The sequence below is a fragment of the Halichoerus grypus genome, chromosome 2 (genome assembly GCF_964656455.1).
Source record: "Halichoerus grypus chromosome 2, mHalGry1.hap1.1, whole genome shotgun sequence".
In the NCBI taxonomy this organism is placed as follows: Eukaryota; Metazoa; Chordata; class Mammalia; order Carnivora; family Phocidae; genus Halichoerus; species Halichoerus grypus.
Window position 1 is genome coordinate 63,496,346 of NC_135713.1, and position 19,988 is coordinate 63,516,333.

General features: G+C 46.0%; 1 protein-coding gene and 1 non-coding gene across 7 annotated transcripts in view; one reads left to right on the plus strand and one right to left on the minus strand.

Moving 5' to 3' along the window:
* The window catches only part of KIAA1191 (KIAA1191 ortholog), a 29,245-nt gene that overhangs the window by 1,531 nt on the left and 7,726 nt on the right, over positions 1-19,988 (minus strand). Inside the window, exons 1-8 of one of the 6 annotated variants that reach the window (XM_036115748.2) lie at positions 12,272-12,486; positions 11,096-11,208; positions 10,760-10,846; positions 7,951-8,129; positions 4,544-4,670; positions 2,357-2,481; positions 371-477; positions 35-177 (exon numbers count right to left, since the gene is read on the minus strand). In XM_036115748.2, the coding sequence (XP_035971641.1) occupies positions 35-177; positions 371-477; positions 2,357-2,481; positions 4,544-4,670; positions 7,951-8,129; positions 10,760-10,787 (709 nt within the window). In that variant the 5' untranslated portion in view covers positions 10,788-10,846; positions 11,096-11,208; positions 12,272-12,486. Of the gene's footprint in view, positions 1-34; positions 178-370; positions 478-2,356; positions 2,482-4,543; positions 4,671-7,950; positions 8,130-10,759; positions 10,847-11,095; positions 11,209-12,271; positions 12,487-19,988 lie in introns of those variants that run through there. The other 5 variants (XM_078066897.1, XM_036115749.2, XM_078066898.1 and 2 more) reach the window with 5 other exon arrangements.
* LOC118550560 (U6 spliceosomal RNA) lies at positions 15,077-15,183 on the plus strand. Its single transcript, XR_004924624.1, has one exon. It is a non-coding gene; the product is annotated as a U6 spliceosomal RNA (small nuclear RNA).

Sequence of the window (19,988 nt, forward strand, 5' to 3'; positions counted from 1 at the left end):
TTGTTTTTTGTTTTTTTTGAAGGAGCAGTCTTACCTGAATCAGACTTCTGGAGGGATCTTGGTCCAAAGAGGCTCCATTTATCTGCCAAGTTTCTGTCCTTGTCCCCACTTGCAGAATCCATGGTGCCAGGATTTGGGCCAGGCAAGGCTGTGGAAGGACCAGAAGTGAACCAGCCTCTGGAAGGGAAAGAATAAAGCATATCCTTATATCCCCTTCCTATGCCTCTAGAAGTATCTCATGCCAAGAGACTGGGAACTGTCAACTCCCCCTGCTCCCTCTGAAACCACAGGCTTAAACTCCAATTTTGTATGCAGCACTAGCTTTTCTAGAAGCACACTGCAGCTCGGGAGGCTCACCGGAAGGGCTCACCTGGACTTTTGCTTAGGGGAGGAGTGGGGGCTGCTGCTTGGGGTGGATTGGGCTGAGGCCGGCTGCTTCTCTTCTCTAGTTATCTCTCCACTCTGTAGCTTTAGTTTCTGTTCAGATGGGTAAGAAAAGAAACTTCTTTAAAATGAGAGCAAATATAAAACAGCTAGTCTGGGTATAAATAACTTGATTCACACTTTAACACCAGGCAAAAGGAAACACATTAGTAGGTAGAATAATTTTGGATTATAGAACAGATACTCCTTTGATTTTGCCGTACTAGACAAAATTCCCATCTTTAAGAAAATCTATTCATTCTACAACATATCTCAAACAGCTCTGTACTAAATACCACACTAGAGCTTTTACTTTTGGAGAAGTAATTTTCCCACTTATTTGCCCAGTAAGTGGAAGAACCAGAACTCAAGCTGGAGGCCTTGTAGGCCTTTTAAGTACGGCCTTGAACTCTTAGGCTGCTTCTCCCACCAGCTACAAGCCCTGCCCTTCCCAGTGTCTCAAAGCCAAGACTCAGGCATGCTATTCCTCTCCAGCTAAATGCTTTCTCTGTGGGACCTGTCCCCTTCTCTCCCTTTTCCCTCCCATGGCCAGTCACTCTGGGTGCCCTGGGCATTGTAAACACACCTCTAACATACAGACTAGCTGTCTAGGAGGGGAGAGACAAGTCTACTTCTCAGTTCTTCTAGGTCAGGGCCCCTCCACTGTCTCTGTGCTCCATGTCTAGTAAGCCCAAGCTACAATACAAACAAATGAGCATGTCTAAATGTTCTCACTCACCGTATCAATTTATGTAAGCTGGCATTTCAGCCATCCTCAAGTTCTACTCATGTGGCCAAGATGCAGAAAATGGGCCAAAGTCAACTCTACCATTATACGGAGTGAACTGCTCAATTGAGGAATTCTGACTCACATCTATCCTGGGAAGTTCTCAAAGACTGACAGTGCCCCTCTCCGGAAGTATCTGTCTTGTCTGAGAGATTAAGCTGGTCACCAACCCAACCTTGATCCCCTACAGCAGTGGTTTTTACACTTAGGATGCAAAGAATCATGTGAAATGCAAACAATCCACAATGTCTCATATCCTTGCCCACGGGCCACCAGATCTATATTATTGTATATCCTTCTATATATTGTGTATCATGATCCCCCTCGTGAGCCCCTTCAGGAGCCAGATTCTCAGACAACTTTCGAATATGGAGGAAAAAAACCACCAGGAAATAGGGAATCAGGAGACTTGAGTTCTAGTACTGTGACTGGTTAACTATACAACCTTGGACCTGTCTCTGCATTTATAAGACATAAAAAAATAGTATCTCCCTCCAAGGATGAGTACAAAGATTAAGTGAACACAAGTGCCTCATAGGTCAGAAGGCACTGTTAAGTACCAACTGGTATTCCCCAACAGAAAATCCCTTGAAACTGTCATTCATACGACTGTTTAGTCGTCATTAACCTTATCAAAAATTATTCTTCACTCGTTTACCATTTTAGAAATGAAAAGGCAGAAACATTTCAATTCTACATTTGATTTTAATTTTGTAAAAAGGAAACACAGAGCACGATGTTCCTTTCCTGCTGAAGTGTTACCTCTGTTAAGACTGCCCAATTCTCCTCTCCCTCAAAGTCGGTCACTCTGGTACACAGAGTACCTGCTTCGTTGTTCATAACGTGCTCACACACATCACATGTGTAAGCTCAGAGTCTCAGCTGCTCCTCCTAACCATAAGGAAACAAGGCGGATACCCCCACTTTATAGATGGATAAGCAGAAACCGCCAGGCTAACAGCTCTGGAGCTTTCAACCAGAAAGCGCCACCAGGGTGGGACTAACCCAGCACGGAACTGCTCGCCCGGTCCTTCCCACTGCTCTCCACGACGCCCAGCTAAGTGAGCCGGTAACGTCTACGCCACAGCCACATCTCAAGCTATGAATGGAGAGGGCTTTCTGAAAGTTCCTAAGAAACAAGCTTACGTGGAGCGCTTCTGCCACTCGAAGGTACTTGGTCTCCTCGGTGGTAAGGCCCTTGTGGGGCGTGTAGCCAGCATCGCTCAGCCCTGCCTGCTGCTCAAAACGCTGAATGCTCTCCTGGGTCTGTTCTGGGAACAGAGGAGATGACAGTCAGGCCCGTCCCCCTCTCCCCCCCGCAAACTGGGGGGGTTCAACACGGACATCCGCTCTTCTCCCCAGACGCAAGAGACCACACTGACCATCTGAGGAAGAGGGGTCCCCCAGACAAGCAGCACAGCAGTAATGCTGAACCTCGTACGAAAGTTCTCTAACGAGAAGGAAGCCTTCCCTCACACCGAGCTAAGAATAGGTTACTCCCAAAGGGAGTGTCGGATAACCTCCAGGGAACATTTTTTTTGTATTTAGAAACGCAACATGGAGGAGGCGGCTGACATTCAGAAAAGTGCAAGTTCTCCAAGCGTAAAGCTTCCTCAGACAGACTCACCACCCTCGTCATCCACGCACAGACTTCCACCAAAGAGAAACAAGCCACTTTTAGGCTGGACGGCACCAACGTACCAATTAGACCCAAGCCACAGAGAACATGCCTTGAACTAGCCAAGGCCTACAGACCCCACGTCTCCCATGTATGAGATCTGCCGGCACGGTGCCTGGCATAACAGACGGGCCGAACTCAGTGGTAGGTCAGTCTGACCTGACATCTCCTCGGTAAGTCAGTTATACCGTGGAATGACTGACAGCTTCAACTGCACCCCCACTACATACTACTCCCCTTCATCCAGGAATGTGGCAGCTGTGGACCAAAAGCCTAGACACCAGATGTCCTTTATGACTTAGTCATTCCCCTTCTAAGGAACGATTTTATTATCATTAGAAATAGAAGCAAAGAAAAAAATGCATAAAGATGTTTTCCAGTCTTACCAGGTAGCCTACCTGAAAATGTAAAAAGCAGGATTTACTGAATACCGGGATTTTAAATGCAGTTATTGTTTGTTTTTTTAATTTAAGACTAGAGCAACAAAGTTCATGGCAGTATTAGTTAAGAAAAATAGAACGGTATGTCTACTCTACCTGTGATTATATAAAAATATGCTTAAAGTGGAAGTGACTAGACCAGCTGAGGATGTGAGTGACACGGCACACTAGGGCTGTTACAACATTCCGTACTGCTGATGAGCAGTCTTCTCCATGGAGAAGTTAATGCTGGGCTAAAAGAGCACCGCTAAGCTCTCGAACACCGCCACAGTACGTTCTCAAGCTGGCAAACTACAAGCAGTATTTGCTGATTCAAACGGTGCCTTTATGTGTGAATAAAAACAGAGTCCGAGTAAGAGTTTGGACTTTTGGTTCTTAGGTGAATTTTCCAGGAACTGCCCAAGACAGGCTGATGCCCTCCCGGAGCAGATAAACAAGAGCCTCCGACTTCAAAACTGAGCCAACCAAAGAACCTCTCTGTGCTCTGCAGAGCTCTGTATCTAATAGGTGGTGACTCCCCACAGCATCCAGAAGGGCCCTCCAGAACCGACAAGCTCATTTAACTTGTTACAAGGTTTTAAAAGAGAGGAAAAAAAAGAAAAAGAAAAGCAAGCTCTCGTTTTCTGGTCTCATTAGAACCGCAAACCACATTCTTAAAGCTAAAGATGCTTGAGACACCAAACTAGCCTCAGGTCCAGGAAGAGAAACAACTTTGAGCCTTTCAATTTAAAAAAAAAAAAAGAAGAAGAAAAAGAAAAAGAAGTGCAGGGCAGGTGGGAGATGCCTCAGTGTGTCACCTTCTCCAGGAGAGCCTGAGACAGTCACAGCAGCGGCTCCCAGCCACCGAGCACTGGGGCCATCTAAACCTCCCCTCAGCCTACCAGCCAGATTCCTCATTTCATGGACAGGGAAACAGTCTCAAGAGTTAAGTCACCTGCCCGATGCCACACTGACACATATGGGAAAATAAGACTGTCGTCAACAAAGCAGCAGGAGTGAACCTAAATTAACTGAGATGCTTCATATTTGGCAAATCTTCCACCTAAACGGATCTTCGACACCGGGGCGTCAGCAACCACGCGGACAAGTGCCAGGCAGTCAGGCCATGCCATGCTAAGGCACGGGAGGCTGCAGAATCCCGCACAACCAGCTTGCGGAAAGCCCAAACCTTTCCCACCCCTACCGCATTCTATTCTGAGGATACAAAGTGCTTACTTGTGATCAGAGAATTCATGATGACATGAGTCGCTTTAGCCTTCACCACAGGGGCTTTGTCCACACTGTCAGTGGCCGATGACAGGGTCATGGCAGGGGAGGAGACACTGGCCTCCCCTTCCTCCGTCTGTTCAAGAGAGGTAAGGAGGCGCTTGAGCAGGGCAGGGGAGTCACACAACCAGATTTACTCCTTTGGGGGAGAAGTTACTGAAATACCTTTCATCTGATACATAAGGAAATATGTGAAGGCGGGCTGGTTGTCTCCACCCAATTACATAGGTATTATCCATAGTGACAACACACAAAGACATTATATGCATAGTGTGAATTTGTAAAAGTGGGAAAGCCAGAATTTGAAACACTGAGGTCTACTACCTTCCCAGCCCCTGTCTGTCCAATATCCCATACTATTGTGTCCCTAAGAATGCAGAAGAAACACTTATTACTAAGCCCCGATCATGTACCAGGCACTATGCTGGCTTTTGCTTCATCACTGCATTTGTTCAGTGGTTCTCGAACTTTGCTGAGCATCAAAATCCCACAGGAGGACTTGTTAAACAGATGGCTGGATGCACCCCAGAGCTGATCTGGGCAGGGCAGGGGGGTGGCGGCTCAAGAAGTCATGTTTCTAGCGAATTCCCAGGTGATGCTAATGCTGCCAGTGCCCAAGACCACACTGTGATGCCCATGACTCTACAGGTTCAAATGATGGTCTTAAAAAAAAAAAAAAAAAATCTAAGTAGCTTCCAATCTCTCACACGAGAGAGCTGAAACCTAGCACCTTCTGTAATCTAAACACCGGACACCATGCTCAGGAGCAGCAGGGAGAAGAGAACTGTGTTCATTCTGTTCTCTGCTTCTCCAAAGGAACTGAGGAAAAAGATGGTCCAAAAGGAGGACAGCAGAAGAAAGTACTGAAATGCTGCATCCCTGTTACAAAACAGGATTTACATCTTTTAGCTGTAACCCTGCTCCAGTAAAAGGGATCTCTGTTTTCTTACTTGGAGCGTGGCTGACGGTTTGGACACCGATAGGACAAACGAGAGAATGCGTGCAGTGAGTCAAGCCAAGCTTTCCTTTGAGAGAGCAGCTGTCCCAGACTGTCAACTGCTCCAGCTGGGGCGCGAGAGAAAACTGGAAGCCCATCCCCTGCCCAGTGGAGTAAGCAGCAGCCTTTCCAATGAAATGGGTGTGCCCCTTCAAAGCACTATCAGAAGCCATGCTTGGGGCGCCGGGGTGGCCGAGTCATCCGACTCCTGGTTTTGGCTCAGGTCATGATCTCAGGGTCGTGAGATCGAACCCCAAGTCGAGCTCCATCAGCACTGAGTCTGCTTGAAAGACGCTCTCCCTCTGCCCCTCCCCCCACTTGAGCCGCCCCCCCGCCCCAAATAAATAAAATCTTTAAAAAAAAGAAGCCATGCTTGTTTTCTGCCTTTGTCCCTGGAGTCCGCTGCTCTGGCCTCGCAGCCAGGCTGCTGGGCCCTTTCTCCCTAGCACTGCCTGTACTTTCTACACTAAATGTTTTCTCTTCAACAAATGACTGGGTCAGATTTCAGTAGATAACTGACCCAGGGAACTGCCCCCGCCCAGAGCTGTAGGGGATGCTTTCATAAAAGAAGCTCCCTATTTGAGGGCTTCATGGCAGGGGCGGGGGGCCCTCACTGGAAAGGAAAGAATAAATATAGTTCTACCAAGTGAAAGTTAAGCAAGGAGCCAGGAGTCACACTATCAGCTACACACCCAATGTGTCAAGCCTTTTAATGCTCTTCTATGTAATCCCCACAACACCTCCATGATATAAAACATTCTCATCTCTCAGATGGGAGACACTGGGACTCAGGAGTGAAGCTGTGTCCCCAAGGTCATTGCTAGTACATAGTCCCTTAGGGGATTCACACCCAGGTCTGCTTCAGCAGCTGCTTGCAGTGCACTTCCTGCCCCACCCTGGGCTGTCACAGGGCTCAAGTTCAGTGAAACTAGCTGCAGGTTAAATGGCCTCACCCAAACTTGGCAGGCCTAGTTTATTTGGGCATGCTCGGCAGCTGGAGAGTCAGAGGCGAGGGAGACACAGCCCCTGCAGTCAGGAAGCATGTCTGCTCCAAGCATGTGAGAACCTATGAAGCCAAACTGCACAAAAGGGCTGGAGAGCAGATCAAGGTGCAACTAGGGTGTGTGTGTCTGCGTGTGTGTGTGTGTGTGTGTGTGCACGTGCGCCTGTCTGTGTCTGTCTGTTAGGTGGGCCTTAGGAAAGAGGCGCCCAAAAGAGAAGCTTTTACAGAGGATGGCAGTGGGAAGAGGCATCTGAGCAGGAAGAACAGCATGAGGAAAAGCACAGCATGTGTTCAAAAAAGAGCCAATTTTTCCCCCAATCACCCAATGAACATTTTTTTTTGGAATCTACTTTATGCCAGGTCCTCTGCTAGATACTGCAGATGGGAGTACAAAATTGGCCATGGCCCCTGACCTCAAAAAGCTAATGGGAAGTGATAAAATAACACAGGGATTATGACAGGGGTCCGTGATACAGGGGAGAGCTCAAAGGGAAAGGTAGTAGTCTTATCGAGAGGATGGAGGAAATCCTCACAGAAGAGATGTCTGAGCTAAGACTTAAAAGGATACCATTTATCAGGCAGCTGGAGTGGGAAGAGGGGTGAGAGAACAGGATGCGGACTATAAACATTCCAGGCAATGAGCAGTGTGACACAAAGACTTAGAGGCATAAGATCCTCAGTAAGTGCATGAAATCTTAAATAATTCGCATGGTTGGATCACGGGGCAGGGGGATGACACAGAAGAGTCTCAGGTAGAAGACATAGCCATTCTATGGGGCGCCTGGGTGGCTCAGTCGGTTAAGTAGCTGCCTTCAGCTCAGGTCATGATCCCAGGGTCCTGGGGTCGAGCCTCGCATCAGGCTCCCTGCTCAGCGGAGAGCCTGCTTCTCCCTCTCCCTCTGCTCTGCCTACTTGTGCTCTCTCTATCTGTCAAATAAATAAAATCTTAAAAAAAAAAAAAAAAAAAAGAGGGCACCTGGGTGGCTCAGTTGGTTAAGCGACTGCCTTCAGCTCAGGTCATGATCCTGGAGTCCCAGGATCGAGTCCCACATCGGGCTCCCTGCTCAGCAGAGAATCTGCTTCTCCCTCTGAGCCTCCCCGCTCTCATGCTCTCTCTCTCATTCTCTCTCTCTCACATAAATAAATAAAATCTTTAAAAAAAAAAAAAGACATAGCCATTCTAGTTTGAATTCACAAGAAAAAAAAGGTCCACCAACTCCAGCTGAGGCACTGAAAACATACAAGGATTGGTGACTGCCCAATTCTACGGGGCCAGGAGCCACTGAAGGCTTCTGGAGCAGAGGAAGGAAAACGAAGAGGTTGGGCTTGCCAGAAGCAGTCAGTGGAGTCAGATACCTTGGCGAGGTGCTGATACTTGCGCTCTGGAATCACTGGCTTCCAGGGGATGCTGCCCATGTCCGATGGAGGAGGAGTCATGGGTGTAGGGTCCTCGAGGGCATCATCATAGCTGAATGCCCGGCGGTACATCCCGATGGGCAGGGACATCTTGCCTAGAGGCCCACTAGGCTCAAGAGCTAAGAACAGAGATACCTGTCAGGATGGGTTCAGCAGTTGAACATGCTAGTATCTTTAAATTCATCTCTAGACAGGAAAGCTCTCAAACACTCTTATTCTGGGACAGAGCAATAGCTCGTTCTGGAATAGCTAATCCACTCAAGGAAAAGTAATAGTACTAAGTCCTTTCTTTACGCCTGACACTTTGAATTCTCCATTTTACCCATTCAGAAGCCCTAATCCACTTTTATGGAGTAGAAAAACAAAGTTCAATTTAAATTTACTTGAGCAAGCTCATACAACTTCAAAGTACAGTTTAGAATCCAAATCCAAACCTATCTGATTTCAAAGCTATGTTCTTTATGCTACAGAAGCTACCCCACAGCAATGCCACGGCTCTCAACTCATGCAGGACTGAAGATATGAAGTTCTTGCTCCCATTTTATAGATAAGGAAACTAAGGCCTAGAGGTAAAGTCATTTGCCAAAGCTCATACAGAAAGTAGCCAGCTGGAGGGGCGCCTGGGTGGCTCAGTCAGTTAAACGACTGCCTTCGGCTCAGGTCATGCTCCCAGGGTCCTGGGATCGAGCCCCACATCGGGCTCCCTGCTCAGCGGAGAGCCTGCTTCTCCCTCTCCCTCTGTCTGCAGCTCTGCCTACTTATGCTATCTCTGTTAAATAAATAAATTTTAAAAAAATCTTTAAAAAAAAAAAAAAAGAAAGAAAGAAAGTAGCCAGCTGGGGCTCAACTGCAAATCTTCTGCCTTCCTACCTAACTTTACCAAAAGAAAACCAACAGTGCTATTACAAGAAATATTTCAAACAATTTGCTATCCAGTGTCACCTCTAGTTTCGAGCACTCTGTATGACTTAAACAGCAGAGCCAATTTCCATCACAGAAATTGCTGACAACCACTCATAGAACACTGCCAGTCGATCCTGCCATTCCTGTTCACTGGAACGGACTGGTGGAATGGCCCACTGTGACGCAGGCACCCTATTTCAAGGGCACTCTCAGTTCTGCCAGACCAGGGAGCAAAGTTCATTTTGTCTGTCTGCTAATCCTTTCACAGCAGAACTGATGCCCAGATCCTGCCTTCAGCAGGATGTTTTCCTGCTTAAAATTATATCGTAACTCTCTAAGACATCAACTTCAATGGCAATAAATCCCAAACCAGCAAAGACACTTCATTTAAACAGAAAGGAGAACAAGCAACTATCATTTTTATTACTATTAATAATTACTAACAAATCCACAGAAATAAAGAATTGGTGGTTGCCAGAGACTGGGATGGGACAGAGGAGGAGTCACTGCTAATGGGTACAAGGTTTTCCTTTTGGGGTGATGCAATGTTCTGGAATTAGATGGTGGTGATGGCTGTACAACCATGTGAATATACTAAACACCACTAAATGGTTCACTTTAAATGGGAATTTTATGATATGTGTATTCTCTCAATTAAAACAAACATATAAGCAAATAATGATTACCAAATACCCTTCCTTGCTGGGCAGCTACATCCCTCATCTTACCTGACCCTCATTAGGTAGATATTCTTCCCATTTTCTAGCTCAGGAAACTGAGGCATAGGTCTTAAGTGACACCCAGCTAGCAAGGTGGGGACTGCATAACAGATCTAAGCCAGTGTTCACACTCTACATGCAACACTCCATGCTCCCCACGCTGTAAAGCTTTAACCTTATGGGCGCAACCCTATGGCCCAGATGGTTACAGGGAGTTTATGGTAATCACAGCAACAGTAAAAGACAAACTAAAACACAAACTGATGATGTTAGAGACCAGAGCTGGATACACATCAGGAGACATGGGAGAAACTCCTCTATTAATCCACTTAATTTGGAGCAATTTCAAAACATCTTAAAGACTCCTCCCAGCAGCCATCCCAATAGCCCTCCTAAAAATAATAAAGTCAGCTAAAATTCAGTAGGAAATATACTCCTACAGAGAGAGACCAAAAAATTGTCTGTGCAGTAAATATATATTCATCACTAACTTTTAACTCATATTTTCACATAGGTTATGCTTAATCTTCACAGCAACCTTGAGAGAGAGGCACTATCTGACTGAGAATCAAAATCTGAGTGATTCAGATTTGATTAAAAATCACTGGCCCTTCCCACTAAAACAGTCCTGGGAGGGATCAATGACTTTAGTAACCCAGAAAGTATTGCCCTACACAGGCCCAGGATTCATTAAACATTGCTGTGAGCATTTTCCTAACTGCCCAAGTTTAATCTACCTTTAAATCAGGCCGGTGCCTTTTTGCCCAGACCTCCATTCTGCCCACCCCCAATCCCCTCCAAAAAGGGGAATAAGTACAATCGTTTGGCACATATTACAAGAACCAAACAACTTATTCTGAATTCTTATTTGATATCTGTAGGAAAGTGACAAATTTGGCATACCTTTAAGTATGAAATGACTGTTCTCTTTCAATTTAGGGTTTGGGTTCATACCCTGGCTGGGTGGTTAATAAGGTAATATTTAAATGATGCCAATCTATTAAGTTTAAATACTTGCCTGGTGGCAGAAAGTAACCATTAATATATGGTTGAGAAGAAAAGTGGTTTCTATTTAGCTTAAAACATTAAGGGCAAAGCAAGACTTTATCAAAAAGAATTAAGTTTACCAGGCACTTCTGGTTGTCTCGAAGCCATTGAAAGACTGGGATCCAGATGCTTTTTCTATATAGAATTCGGAGCTGAGTCCCTGCCACCTAATGAAAATAACAAAGGGCATTTTCTTACAGTGAACACCAAAGAATAGCTCCAGTGCTGTTCTTCTGACAGGCACACAGAGTTTTATGGCTTGTTTACAAGGTTGGAGCACACATAAAAGAGCCAATGGGTGACAAACATGCCAAAAAAAAATTTTTTTAAGGAGAAAGTCAGAGGTCTCACCTGTGGCTGATCTTAACACCTGTGATGTGACAAAGACACTATATGTGGTGAAAAGGTCACCTTACCCGAGTGAGATGATGTGACGATTATGCTGACAGACAGGTATTAATGAGGAACATTGTCCAGCTGCTGCAAATTAGCAAATCTGCTTGGGAAGAGTCCATCCATTTCAGAGGTTCTAAGAATAACAAACAACCAGCATTGGTATAGCCCTTCAGAGTCTGCCAAACACCTTCCTGTACCTTCATGTATTCTCCACAACCTTGCAAGAGTGATTATACACATCATTTTTAAGTAAGTTAGGACTTACTTAACCAACAGTAACGGGCTATATACCATAATGGGTAAACTCATTCTTTGTTGCTAACACTAATACTCCTAAGGGTTTTATACACTTATCTTGTGTTTTAACCCTGCAGCAACTCTGCAAAGCACACATTATTTATCCCCTAAAATTTTAAAAGAAGGAAACTAAAAATCAGGAGATGTGTTTATGTGATTTGTCCAAGGTCACAGATAAGTGGCCGGATCTGCAAGGCAGGTAATTTCACCCCCATTTTCAGGGGAATTAAAACAAAACCCTGAAAAGGACAAGTTATTTGCTTTTCAACTTGCTACACTGCCCCTCTACCTGATTAAGTTCAGGGGACAAACTAGTTAGTTCTTCATTAAAGAGCATCGAAGAAACCAAAGTTCAGCCATCCTCCGGGTCCAGGAAGCATTCAGACCCACAGACATCCTTTCCACTTCCCCTTCCCTTTCCCTGTTCCCACTCCCCCCGCAGAGCTCACGCAGCTCCTTCACAGGATCCGGAACAAAGCCACCAGGATTTGAAAGGCCAGGTCTGACCCAACCCCTCCCACCCCGCGAGACTAAGAAAAAGGAGATTAAGGCCGGGGCCGGGCACAAGCCGAAGGTCCTCCGAGGGCCGGGCAAGGCGGAGGCATGGGGGTGAGGGCGAGGAACGAGGGTCACGGCCTAGGCCAGTCAGGAAGCCAAGGCGAGGCCCGGTGCGGGGGATGCAGAGGGACCATCAGAGAGAAGTCCCACTGGGAGACTCCAGATGGTGGGGCAAGAGAGGCAAGGGGCAGTCGGGCCGAGCTCTGCGCCTGGGGAGGGGAGAAGGGAGAGGGACCGAGAGGCCCCGGGTCAGCGCCTTGGTGGAGGGGCCAGAGGCGCGCCCCTTCGGATGCGCGAAGGACGCAGCCCCAAGGAGGTCCAGGCCCGGTCCGTCTGGTTACCTGTTCTTCCGCCCCCGCCCGAGCTCCAGCACTAAAGACGCTTTGAGGACCCACGTCTCACGAGACGCTGTGGCGCAGTAGGGACCCAAGCCATGATGTGAGCGGCGTTATGCCCGTGGCGACACCGCAGGCCCCAGGTACCAACCAGGGAACACTGGCCGCCGGGTCGGCCGGCAGCCTTCCCGTAAAGCCTTCCGAGGTCTCGTCACAGCACGCGAGACTTGGCCCGAGAGGCCCTCGGGGCATGCTGGGAGCTGTAGTCCAAGGTCGGGAAGGCTCCAGGACTTTACCCGCAGGTTGAGTTGGGGGACCAGAGTTCCGAGTGTAGAACCAGCCATCTCCCTGAGGAAAAGCCCCCCTTTACCACCATCCTGTGCCTTGGTCTGTGACAGGCTGAGGAAGATGGAGACAGCACTGCAAAGTGACACCCTCAAACTCGTTTCGCGGAGGGGAAGTTGGGGCCCAGAGAGATGAGAAATCACTTGACTAATAAGAGGTGAAGTGAGCAGGCACCCCCTTCCAGAAACAGCTGGGTTAGGCAGGGTTCATACTAACAGCACAACCGAGGAGCACCTGTTCTCCCCTCGGTCCTAATATCATTTCCCTTTCACACTAAGGAAAGTGACACTTGGAAAGGTGCCGGCTCAAATGTCACATTCTGAAGGAACACTTTTTTTTTTCCCCCTAATGGGTTTACAAATATGACAAAACAGCAAAGTTGAGGAAGTAAAAGAAGATGAAAAAAATCTATCCCCGTTTCTACCCCACGTCCAAAGCTTGCCATCAAGGCTCATCTCAGGGGGGCTCTGAGGACCGATCTCACATTTAGATTCTGCATGTGACATGTGCTGGGCCTACTGGCAGGCCCCACAGGCTTCACTCCTGCAACTTTAAACTTTGTGTGCCATTACCAACCCACGGTGCTTGAGCGCACCATGAATTCAAGTCTTTTATGAATTCTAGAATTAGCTTATGAAAAGCACAATTACACTGCAGTGTGATTTTTGTGTGTGTTAAAAGTGTTACTTTGGGGGCGCTTGCGTGGCTCAGTGGGTTAAGCAGCCAAGTCTGGATTTGGATCAGGTCCTAATCTCAGGGTTGTGGGATGGAGCCTCATATCTGCTCCGCCCTGAGCACAGAGTCTGCTTGTCCGTCTGCCTCTGTTCCTCCCACCCCCTCGCTGACACCTTGCCCTCCTCCACAAAAGGATAGGCTATGCGGCACATTTCAGTCAAGGGGGAGAAACAGGACTTTGCACCCTTGTATAAATGATAAGCATCAGCTTGTTTTTATCACCAAATGAAACTAAAGTCTTTCCTGACTCTCTGACTAAAACAACTTTATCCCTGACTTTAATAGTACAAATTTCCGAACCTATGGCATTATGTTGATCATCATCATGTAAGAAAATTGCTGTTTCCCACAAAAAACAGACTAAACTTTTAACCTTCACGATCTTACGGTGTTTTCCCCTTTAAATGGGTGTTGTATTTTTTACTGAGGAGCAAATTATTTTAAAGCCTGGTGTCCCTTAGAAGGCTTCTTTGCAAGTAAACCACTTTTTGAAAGGGTCTGGTTGCATAGCCGAGGATTCAGTCAAAACTGAATCCACAAGGCCCAAGAAGGGTACGTTTTGAGCTGTTTGAACTCAGGCCATCTTTTGCAGCTTCTGGGGTGGATTTCTTGTAGCTTTTTTTCCTTGTGCTTTTTTCTGACTCTAGTTTTGGTTCATAGCCAAGCCTGCTTCCAGTTCTATGCACAGCCACTTTATTTCCCCAGGGGTGGCAGCATCATTGGGAAGTTGGTCCTTGAGGTCTGACTGTATGGTTAAGTGTTGGGGGGCAGACAATAGTCAAGGGTCCCTGTATGTGACCGAATCTGGTTGCCTTTTAATGTATGTTTATAACATACACTTACTATGAAACTAATATTCTAAGTGCTTTTGTCTCCGAATTGCCTTTTTGCACTTAACTTAGGCATTTCATACTTTAACAAATTTGGAGCCTCAAAAATTGGAATTGACCAGGATCTCTCTTGCATCCACCCTGGATGCCCCAAAGCATCCTACATTCCTACTTCGTGGGGGAGGAGGCAGGCAGCAGGACGGAATTCTGCCTGCCTGCCTGCCTTTCTCTGGACATCTGCCCTCTCTGGCCAGTCCAAGCCGTCAGAAAGGCCCACTCCTTAGACAGACTTGCCAACATTCTCAACGACACATCAGCAGACAGGAACTTGTTTACTGAGAAGGGAGCAAGTGGGGCATTTGCATTTCTGGGGTTTCTAGACTGGGAGCTCAATCTGGAAGCCTGCCCCACATAGCATCATGGATGAGGCATTCTCATTGCCCACTCAGCAGCAGAGAAAACTAACACTCTCAAGGGGACCCTGGCAAAGATACCTCAGCCAGGAAAAGGCAGAGTTGAAATTCAAGCTCAGGGCTGAATGCCCTGCTGATAGTTTGGCTGCAGGCTGTCCTTGGCCTCAGCTCCTCCACTTTTAATGTCCCAGGGACAAGAGAGTTAAGGCACAGTCCCGCAGAGAAAAAAACTAGAAGTAACATCTCCCTCTAGTGGTGAGGGGGAAAGATTTCACTGAAGAGATAATTAAAGGAGGTTGGGTCAACTGTCCGACGCTCCTTAGAGACCAGCTTCTCCAGCCTGATATTACAGGTGGCACAGCTAGGTACAGAGAATAGAAGGAACCAGGCCAATGTCACACAGTTAGTCTTGGGGAAGTTAATTAAATAGAAAATGTGTTCTTGTGTCTTGGCATGATGCTCAGGGCTTGGGATACACTGGGGAGGATGTGCTCGCTTCGGCAGCACATATATTAAAATTGGAACGATACAGGAGAGCTTAGCATGGCCCTTGCACAAGGGATACACTGGGAAGGAGGACACAGTCCCTGATAGTTATGAGCTGAATTGTGCCCTCCCAAAAGTCGTATGTTGAAGTCCCAAACCCCAGTGACTCAGAACAGAACAGTACTTGGAGATAAAGTCTTTAAAGGATAATTACATTAAAATAAGGCTGGTGTCCTTGTAAGGAGAGGAAGAAACCCCAGGGTTGCACACACACATAGATGAAAGGCCATGTGAGGACACAGTGAGAAGGCAATTAACTGCAAGCCTGAGAGAGAGGACTCAAAAGAAACCAAACCTACCACCATCTTGATCTTAGACTTCTAGCCTCCAGAACTGTGAAAAAATATATTTCTGCTGTTTAAACCACCCAGTCTATGCTGCTTTTTATGGCAACTCTAGCAAACTAACATGAGGAAACAATGACTGATTATGAATAATTACATATCAAATGTCATGAAGCAATAGCACCAGGTGCTATGTAATAGAAGGACTGACTCTGGAAGGTCAGGGGAGGCTGCCCAGAGAAGTACAAGTTATAGCGGCAAATAAGTAGGTGGGAGAGGGTGCTCCGAGTGGGGCACGAAGGTAAGAGCAAAGACCCAAAGGTAGGAGAAAGCTTGTGTCTGAAGAATTGCGAGGAAGTAGAGCTGGGGGTGGGGTCTTTGAGGTTGGCAGAGCCCCCATTTGGTTGGGCTTTACAGGCCAAGGTACAGAGTTCGGTCTTTGCCCTGAAAGCCAAGCGGGTAAGGGGCCATCTCAAAGTAGATATAGTGTAAACGACTCTGATGTCAGCCTTTGGTGACAAAGGGAGGGGACAGTTAGAAAGGTTAGTTGCAATGGGCCCTGGTGTGATTTTGCTAGGCTAGGTTTTGTTAGGCTAGAATGGTTTATCTGGATGGCAGAAATCAGTGCATCTAAATGCAGTTGGGAAGAATCAAGCAGAGATGGAAGTGTGGAAGATGTGAGTGAGGGAGGGGTTAAGAGCCCTGAGGGGCAGGAAGGGGCACCTGGCATTCAATAAACTACCTAAGGCCTAGGAGCTTTTCAGGGACCTATAAAAAAATCTGAGTGCTAAAAGTAAAATCATTGCCTCCAAAATTTTTTTTAAACCGTGAATAATCAAAATTAATGTTTAATTAAGTGCTGGCACAACAGATTATTATGTCAACTTCCTTTATGACAATATTCAATGTTCAAAATGGCATTTACATTTTAAAACAATTTGGGAGTTAGATTTCTCTTACCTTAAAATAAATCCCAAGTAGGGCGCCTGGGTGGCTCAGTTGGTTAAGCAACTGCCTTCGGCTCAGGTCATGATCCTGGAGTCCCGGGATCGAGTCCCGCATCGGGCTCCCTGCTCGGCAGGGAGTGTGCTTCTCCCTCTGACCCTCCTCCCTCTCATGCTCTCTGTCTCTCATTCTCTCTCTCAAATAAATAAATAAAATCTATAAAAAAATAAAAAAATAAAATAAAAAAATAAATCCCAAGTAGGTGGCTCAGTCTGTTGAGCTTCTGCCTTTGGCTCGGGTCATAATCCCAGGGTCCTGGAATCAAGCCTCACGTCAAGCCCTACCTCAGGCTCCCTGCTCAACCGGGAGTCTGCTGCTCTCTCTCCCTCTGCCCCATGTGCTCTCTCTCTTTCTCTCTCTCTAGCTTGCACTCCCTCTCTCAAGTAAATAAATAAAATCCTTTAAAAAAAATAAATAAATCCCACGTAGCACCTTAGTGCTCCTAAAAAAAAACCATAGCCAATCACAAATTAGGCAAACTACCTGCAGCTAAATAATTAAAGCAATTTTAAAAAAAAATTATTTAAGATTTTTACAGCAAAAATATATTATTTAATATAGGAAGTGAGTACATCTGAATATGTTTGGTATGGTACATGGTGGAGCCTTCTAAAGACAGACTAATGCCAGAGGAGATCTAAAAACCACCATGGGGGGTGGGGTGGGCCAGATTGTGTGACATACGAGGGACTGGCCCGGAAGAGGAAGAAGTTCTCAGGACATTTGGTGGAGGAAGATTGGCAAGCCCCGCTCTGATGGCTTTTTTGTTGTCTGTGAAGTAGGAGATGAGGTTGTTTCTTCTGTCTGTGAGCCGAGAAGGGGAGGCACGGTGGTGGGCAAAGAGAGAGGAGCATGAAGAAGCTTTAAAATTGCTGTTTCACAAATAATGCAATTATGTTAAGAAAGAAAAAAAGAAGAAGAAGAATGTAGCAGGAGGGGAAGAATGAAGGGGGGGGAATCGGAGGGGGAGAAGAACCATGAGAGACGATGGACTCTGAAAAACAAACTGAGGGTTCTAGAGGGGAGGGGGGTGGGAGGATGGGTTAGCCTGGTGATGGGTATTGAGGAGGGCACGTTCTGCATGGAGCACTGGGTGTTATGCACAAACAATGAATCATGGAACACTATATCTAAAACTAATGATGTAATGTATGGGGATTAACATAACAATAAAAAAATTTTTAAAAAAGAAAAGAAAAAAATAAATAAATAAAATTGCTGTTTCAGAGAGTGGAAGAGTAGAAACTACCCGGAAAGTGCAGACGACCCAGTTGAGGGTGGTCACCAAAAGTCAATGTTTATGCTGATCTGCCTTGTTGTGTGTCTCCTGAAACTCAGTTTGGCAATCTGGAAGCAGGCCCAGAGAGGGGCTTGTTGGATTCAGCCAGGGGTGGGGTTCAATAGAGTGGGCAGTATGAAGGGTCAAAGTATGGGAGGAAGTTGACATCTTTTGAGTGCCTACATCATGCACAGGGATAGACACTTTCACTCGCCTTACCTCAATCATAAGGATCATTATATCAGTTAGGATGCATTTAACTACAAGCAAAGAAAAACTCGACAATGGCATAAGGATATGTGTTTGCTTACCAGAGAGTCTGGAGAAAAGTATACCTAGGATTGGCTGGGAAGCTCCATGATATCAAGGATCCAGATTCTTTCCTTCCCCCACCACCCTCCGTCAGCAAGTTAGGATTCCTTGCAGGCTTGCACCTCAGGTTTGCACTATGGCCACCCCAGCTCACAAAGCATGGCTTCCTTGCATGACAGCACTCACTATAAGAAGGGAGAAAAATCTTTCCCAGAAAACTGGCAGTCCTCTACCTGTATTTCCTGGGCCAGAACTGAGCCAGATGCTTACACCTAAACTAACACTGACCAAGGGGAATTGGAAGGCTTCAGTTAGCTTGGTTTTATTTATTTTTTAAAGTTTTATTTATTTAAGTAATCTCTACAGCCCACGTGGGGCTTGAACTCATGACCCCAAGATCAAGAGTTGCATGCTCTTCCGACTGAGCCAGCGAGGTGCCCCAGCTTAGTTTTAAATTATGACTCCTCCTGGGGGCTTGGCACATGCCAAATAAATACAACCGGAGTTCTGTTAGCAAGAAAAACAGAGAAATGCGTGTTGGGTAGGCCACCAACAGTGTCTGCCACAACCATTATCTTCCATTTTACAGTTGAAGAAAGAGGTTCAGGAAGGTTATGTAACATGATAAAGGTCATAGACCTAATAAGCGGTGGGTCCAGAATCTGAGCCCAGATCTTTCCAATACCACTATGCTGACTCCAAGACCAGTTTTCTTTTCATACAACAATGGTTCCCAACCAGGATTTGAGGACATGAGGGGTCCCTGGAGGCAGTAAAGAGGTGGGAGTAGGGAGAGGAGGGAACCTCCTGGGTATTCAGCTATCTCCAGGAACTTTACAGAAGTCACATGTTCCTAATGAGACCACAGAAACAGTTCCCAAACTGAATTTAATATTAAGAATCCAAACATAATCCAAGCAAGAACGATCAATAGATGCTAACTTGGGAAACAGGCTATTCAAGCAATCTCAAGTATCACCTCATAGACTACTTATCAGTCAGAAAGGGGAAAGGGTATCTTGAAAATGGAGCAATCTGGTGGACACCACTTTTAACCAAGTGATCACATTAGCATCATCAGTACTGAAACAGGCCGATATTTATGTGCCCTTGCTGTGATGCCCTTACACACCTCACTCAAGTAACATCCCTGCCAAAAACATTTTAACACAAATCTAATCATAAGGAAATAATCAGACAAATCCAAATTATGAACTGTCCACAAATGACACAAGTGACTAACCCAGACTCTTCCAAAATGTCAATGTCATAAAAGACCCGCTCCCCCAAAAAAGACTAAAACTGTTCTAATTTCAGGTATACCAAAGTGTCATAGCAGCTAAAAACCACACATGGTATTTGATTGAATCACAGCTTTTCTGTTTAAGAAAAGCTATCTGGGGTACCTGGGTGGCTCAGTAAGTTGAGTGCAGACTCTTGGTTTCAGCCCGGATCCTGTCTCAGAGTCATGTGATCTAGCCCCAGGACAGGGTCTGCACTCAGCTCAGGGTCTGCTTGTCCCTCCCTCTCCCTGTTCCCCGCCCCACCCCCACCCCACACAGGTGCACACGCACACACTCTCCTTCTCTCTCTCAAATAAATAAATAAAATCTTTGTTTTAAAAAAAAAGTTATAAAGGACAGTATTGAGGAAATTTGAATATTGGCTGTATATTAGACAATTGTATTATATCAACATTAAAATTCCTGTGGGTGATAGTGGTACTGTGGTTATGTAGGAGCATGTTCTTATTAGGAAACTTCTGACATATTTGGAGCTAAAATGCCGTGATGTTTGCAACTAATTTTCAAAGACTTTGTGTGTATCTGTGTGTTTATGTATGTGGGTGTATCTGAATATACATCCGAAGAAAGAGATAGATAAGCCAATAAGGCAAAATGTTAACAGTTCGTGAATCTAGATGAAGGATTTACAAGTGTTCACTAAACTATACTTCAATTTTCTTCTTAAGTT